The sequence below is a fragment of the Zootoca vivipara genome, chromosome 10 (genome assembly GCF_965207765.1).
Source record: "Zootoca vivipara chromosome 10, rZooViv2.hap1.1, whole genome shotgun sequence".
Classification (NCBI taxonomy): domain Eukaryota; kingdom Metazoa; phylum Chordata; class Lepidosauria; order Squamata; family Lacertidae; genus Zootoca; species Zootoca vivipara.
This window is the reverse complement of record NC_142593.1, coordinates 1,255,584-1,261,583: the sequence shown is the minus strand read 5'-3', so window position 1 is coordinate 1,261,583 and position 6,000 is coordinate 1,255,584. Positions and strand designations below refer to the sequence as shown.

At 53.6% G+C, this 6,000-nt stretch overlaps 1 protein-coding gene across 1 annotated transcript in view; it reads right to left on the bottom strand.

The window, feature by feature from the left end:
• Positions 1 to 531: 531 nt before the first annotated feature.
• Positions 532 to 6,000, bottom strand: part of LOC132592790 (uncharacterized) — a 31,525-nt gene continuing 26,056 nt past the window's right edge. Inside the window, exons 9-12 of the mRNA XM_088653160.1 lie at positions 3,452 to 3,503; positions 3,121 to 3,193; positions 2,937 to 3,019; positions 532 to 708 (exon numbers count right to left, since the gene is read on the bottom strand). Of these exons, the coding sequence (XP_088509286.1) occupies positions 3,168 to 3,193; positions 3,452 to 3,503 (78 nt within the window). The 3' untranslated portion in view covers positions 532 to 708; positions 2,937 to 3,019; positions 3,121 to 3,167. The remainder of the gene's footprint in view (positions 709 to 2,936; positions 3,020 to 3,120; positions 3,194 to 3,451; positions 3,504 to 6,000) is intronic.

Here is a 6,000-nt window from a genome sequence, read left to right as displayed (position 1 = left end):
AATAAAATTATTATTATTACTATTACCATTCCTGCTGGGAGAGTTCATGACAGCTGGGATAACCACAGAGGCCCCCTTGGTATCGGGAGCCTGAACAAGAACGGAGAAAGGCTACCTGAACTGTGCTCATACCACAGCCTCTGCGTCACAAACATGTTATGCTCTACCAAGGCGACACCTTAGATGTCAGGTCACTGGCACCAGCGGGACTGGATTGTCACCCGGCGATTGCCCTGAACTGTGTTAATGCCACACGGAGTGACCACAGCACTGACTGTGAAGTGGTCACCCCCTTGTGGCGAGCAAAGAGGACCTCTAGCCAATCTTTGGCAGTTAGAACCAGCTGCGCCAACATGAAATGAGGGACACCTAGTTTGCTGGTAGGGAAAAGGATCTAGGGATCTTAGTTAGTGAACCGTAAACTTAACATAAGTCAACCTGAAAGTGATGCAGCAGCAAAAAATGCTAATGCTATTTTAGGCTGCAACAACAAAAGTGTCCAGATCAATGGAAGACAAAAACACAATGGAATTCAAAACAGCAACAATTTATTGTGCATTTATTCAAAATCCATTTAAAAATATTGGTTTTTATTCCATGCTATTCCAGTTCTCTTTCTTCTTTTCACCAATCGGTGAAATCCTGTCTCTGCCTTCAATCAGCTCGAGACCGAGGCACGTGGAGTTACACAGGAGTAGATCATATATCCTAAGGAACGGGAAAACCCAGAATTCCATGAGATGCTTTGAGGCAAAATAATGTTAACAATTTTCAGATCTCTCTCTGTCCCTTGCCCTGCCCTGTCTTTTGCCAAAACAAAGGTGCCCAGACAGCAACACACACACACCCCTCGGCCTCCCTGAGGTGGTCCAAAGGAAACAAGAGCAAGGCATAAGGCCCCAGCTTGGCTGCAGAATAAGGTCTACGAAATGCCATCCAACCATCTTAGGGACTCCACTCTGCATCTGTGTAGAGTTTACTCTGGAGCCTTTTCTTCTCCTGAAGCCATCCCATGAGGCAGCAGAGGTTTAGAATCAGAGTTCTCCTCCATGGGCTCCCATCTGGGGGGATGAGCCCCATCACGCCCTCTCTTCCCTCTACAGCACGGGTGTCAAACACAAGGCCCGGGGGCCAAATCTGGCCCGCCAGACCTCATCATGTGGCCCGCCGAGCGCCCCAGCCAGCGGGACCCAGCAGCGGGACCTTGCTGCTGAAGCACCGCGCCGACAAAGCGCCGACAAACAGCTGGGGCCGGAGGGGGTAGAAAGGCAGCCGGAGCAGCGCTGCGTGGAGCGCCCCGAACCACAGCAGGAGGAGGAGGAGACAGCTTGCCGGGTCAGTGCCTGGCAGCGCCGCACGGAGAGTCCCGAGCCTCTGCGATGCAGCAGTGCTCTGTAGCACTTTGAATCCTCCTCCTCCTGCCACGGCTCGGCGCCTGGAAACGGCGGCTGCTGCTGCTGCTGCTGCAGCACAGACAAAGCACCCAGCAGCGCCGTGTGGAGGAGGAGGAGGATTCAAAGTGCTACAGAGCACTGCTGCGTCCCAGAGGCTCGGGACTCTCCGCACGGCGCTGCCGGGCACCGACCCGGCAAGCCGCCACCTCCGCCTCCTCTTGCCTCACCTCCTCCTCCTCCTGCCGCGGCTCAGCCTCATGAACGTGAGCTCAGCAGCGGCTCAGCCTCACGGACGTGCAACTCTGGGTCCCTTCGCACTCTTTTCTGGCGCTGAATCAAGGCGGCGACCCCCCCCTTCCCTTTCTTTCTTTCCCTCTCCTCTGTCTTCTCTCCCTCTTTCTTTTTCTTTCCTTCTTCATTCCTTCTTTCCTACTCTTCTTTCTCTCACCTCTTTCCTTCCTCTCTCCCTCCTGCTCCCTCTTTTCTTTTTCTTCCTTCCTTCCTTCCTTCCTTCCTTCCTTCCTTCCTTCCTTCCTTCCGTCCTTCCCATCTTTCTTCCTCTCCCTCATTCTTATTCTTTCTTTCCCTCTACTTCCTTCCTTCTTTCTACCTTTCCGTCTTCTCTCCCTCTTTCTTTTTCTTTCCTTCTTTATTCCCTTCCTTATTTCCTACTCTTCTTTCTCTCCCCTCTTTCCTTCCTTCCTCTCTCCCTCCCACTCCCTCTTTTCTTCCTTCCTTCCTTCCTCCCCTCCCCTCCCCTCCCTCTCCCTCTCCTCAGAAACATAGGATGCTGCTTTATACTTCTGGCCCTTAAACCCTGGAACCAGGAGAGCAGCTCCAGTGAGTCAACCTCAGCCAGTCCCTTTGGTGAAGGGTGGTGGCTCACTGGCAGAACATCTGTCCTGCATGCAGAAGGACCCCAGCATCTCCAGGTACTAGTAGCTCTGCAAAGGTCCTGCATGAAACCCTAGCGAGCCTCCACCACCCAGTGCAGTTACCAAAAATCATTTTTCAATAAATTGTACAATAATTGTACATTTGAATATCTACTTGCCATTATTCTGACTATGTTTCTGCTTTCAGAGCTAGTTATTACTTACATTATTACAAAAACAGTAATAATTGAATGCAGTGACAATAATTTATGATAATAAAGAGTGGACACATAGTCCTACAGATACAACCGGCCCTTTGAGGGTGACCAAACTGCTGATGCGGCCCCCGATGAATTTGAGTTTGACACCCCTGCTCTACAGCTTCCTCTGGATCTCATCTGCTCCATCTGCCGGAGCCTGTTCTCTGACAGAGGGGAAAGTCCCTCACTCACTGAGGGTTTGAGACCCATTGGCTACCCTCCCCTGGTCCCCTGGCCTCTTCTCCCTCTGACTGCTCATCCTTCTGCCCCCACCGCTCCCTGGGCTCTGGGACGTCTTCCCTTCCTGGTTCTCCAGTTGCTTCCTTCCACAATTCCTCTGTGCCCAACCAGTCCATGACATCGTCCCACCCCTTGGTGTCTGTCCCCACAAGGCAGCTTCCCCCTACCTGCTCTGGTCCCACAGCCACTGCATCCCTTCTGTCCCCATGAAAATATGGATAAGGAGGTCTTGCCACCATCATTCTGTCACCTGCAAGAGAAAAAAGGTAAGCAGGATGCCAGGAGTGCCTGCTTCTCTCACAGATGAAACAGGGCATCTCCAACTAAGGGTTTTTTTTGAGAAAGTCTTACCTGCTGAGTGCATTTGGATGTTGGCCTCTTTCTGGTGTCCGCTCTACCTATATATCTTCTATGATGATGTCATCTAGATGGAAGAGAATGAAAATGAAAATGAGATCTTCCCAAAGGCCTTTTCCCCCACATTTATACCCATCCTTCAGTCAAAGTCCCAGGTTGGAAATGTAGCTGGAGTCAGTCCGGATGCTGCCCTCCCAGGCCAGGTGGGAAAGGCCTGCCAGGCAGGGAGCAGGTCCTGCAGGACTCCCAGCAATAAGACCTCAGAGGTGGGTCTTGGGCAAATAAGGGACAAGGTAGTTTGCTGTCTCCAAGGTGTGGGGCTCACCTTCTTCTGGCTTCAGGCGGAAGCAGGCCAGGTCCGGCCGAACTACCGTCATCTGCAGAGGAAAGAAAAATTGGGGTCAGATGGCAGCAAGAGAGCACAGAAGCAGCATGTTATGTACTGAGCTGAATCCTAGAACAATAGGATTCAGAATCAGCGGGAGCTACCCAATCCAACTCCAGGTGGAAGTGAATCCGCAACCTGATTGGCCTGCTGGAGCAGCCAATCAGGCGGCTGGCAGAAGTGAATCTGCTACCTGATTGGCCTGTAGGAGCAGCCAATCAGGCTGCAGGCAGAAGTCAATCCACAATATAATTGGCCCACAGGTGTAGCCCTGAAGTAGCCAATCACGCAAGGCCCATTGTGTAAATAATGTATATAAGCAGATGGTTTTGGGAAAAGAGCCATTCTTCTTCTCCTCTTCTCCTTGATGACTATGAGCTGAATAAAGAGCATGAAATTCACTCTCGACTCCGAGTACATTTCACTGGCGACGAAGGTGGGATCCTGCTGAGCTGACCGCCACCACGCACTGCACCGCAGCACCGCCACCTGCTGCACCGCTGCATCGCACCGTGCATCCAGGCTTCAGCTCCAGGACCCAAGGAACCCAGAATGGCAACCGACAGCAGCTTCTCGCCATTCAAACCAGCATCAGGAGACTGGAAAGGGTACGCCGCCCGTTTCAACTTCCTCCTGCAAGCGAAAGAAGTCACCAACGATGCCATGAAGAGGGCGACATTCTTCAGCGTCTGTGGAGAGGAGACGTTTGAAATCGCCCGGGCTCTCCTTGCACCTAGAGATGTCGCTACCGTCTCTTACAAAACAATAATGGAACGGCTGAAGGAGCACTTCTCACCACAGCCCTCGGTGGTAGCTTGCCGAAATGCCTTCTACGCAAAGCGGCAAGCCCCGGGGGAAACCATAACTGGGTTTGTGACCTCCCTCCGCCAAGCCGCCCGGCTATGCAACTTCTCAGAGTTGGAGAACATGCTTCGTGACCGCCTCGTCGGTGGCCTGAGGGACGAGATGTTGCAACGACGCCTCTACGCAAAAAAAGACCTCACGTTCCAGATTGCTCTGGAGGAAGCCCTGGCAACCGAAGCCGCCGAGAGGTCAACGCAAGTGGCACGACCGGCCCCGCCATCCCAACCGAGGGTCTACCACGAAGACCTCACCGACGAATCCGAATCTGACAGGGAGGAAGTACACCGAGTACAGCGGCGCACTCAAGCAGCACACACACCACAGCAGCCTCGACGAGAAGGAGGGAACTGTGCAAGCTGCGGGGAGAACCACGAGAGGAGGACCTGTCGATTCCGCAACGCAGAGTGCAGGCAGTGCCGAAAATTGGGACACATCGCCCGGGTGTGTCGGGCTCGACTCACCCGTCGACAAGCACCAGATGACCGACCCAGGAGCCCCAGGTCACACGGCACCATGCACCAAGGCAACTCGACGGAGATCACGGACTACCAGGTATTCCAGTTACCCCATCCCAGCACAGAGAAAATTTATATAGAGGTACAGATAGAGGGAGCCCCATGCCGCATGGAGCTGGACACGGGTTCAACTCTATCCATAATCTCGGCCCGAACATTAAGGGAACTGTGCCCTAATGGGGGTCCCAAACTAAGGCCGGCCCCATTCACCCTCCGGGACTTCCAGAAACGTAAGGTCCCTACAATGGGGGTGGGGACCTTCAGGGTGCAATATCGAGGGCGAAAGCAACAATTGGACTTGCTGGTAGTTAAGGGCCCCTACGTTAGCTTACTGGGACTGGCATGGTTTGGACCTCTGGGGCTAGCCGTTACCGGGGTGAACCGCACTAGCTTACAAGTGGACGTGGACGCCATATGCAAAGAGTTTCCAGGGGTTTTCGATGGGGCATTGGGACGATATACAGGACCCCCCATTGCCCTACAGCTAGACCCCGCTGTACGACCCATCAGGCACAAGGCCCGTCGGGTCCCGTTCGCCCTGAAACCCCGCATAGACGAGGAATTGGACCGGCTCGTGGAGCAAGGAGTGCTGGAGCCGGTGCCCAACGCCCCCTGGGAAACTCCAATTGTCACACCCGTCAAGCCTAACGGTTCGGTCCGCATCTGTGCAGACTACAAATGCACCATAAACAAGGCTCTCACGGCCCATGCATACCCAGTGCCAGTGGTCAGCCATGTCCTCGCCACCCTGGCTGGGTCAAAAATCTTTGGCAAACTGGACTTGGCCCAAGCGTATCAACAGTTGCCTGTGGACGAAGCCACAGCAGAGGCTCAGACGATTGTGACGCACAGAGGGGCATTCAGAGTAAAGCGGCTGCAATTTGGCGTTAGCGTGGCACCAGGCATATTCCAGAATCTAATGGACTCTCTCCTTAAAGGGATTCCTGGCGTCACCCCCTTCTTCGATGATGTACTGATCGCCGGGCCCACACCAGAGGAATTTGAGGACCGCCTCCGCTCCGTCCTGCACCGTTTCCAGACGGCGGGCCTCAAGGTGAAGCGGGAAAAGTGTTTACTGGGAGTGCCGCAGGTGGACTTTCTGGGATTTAA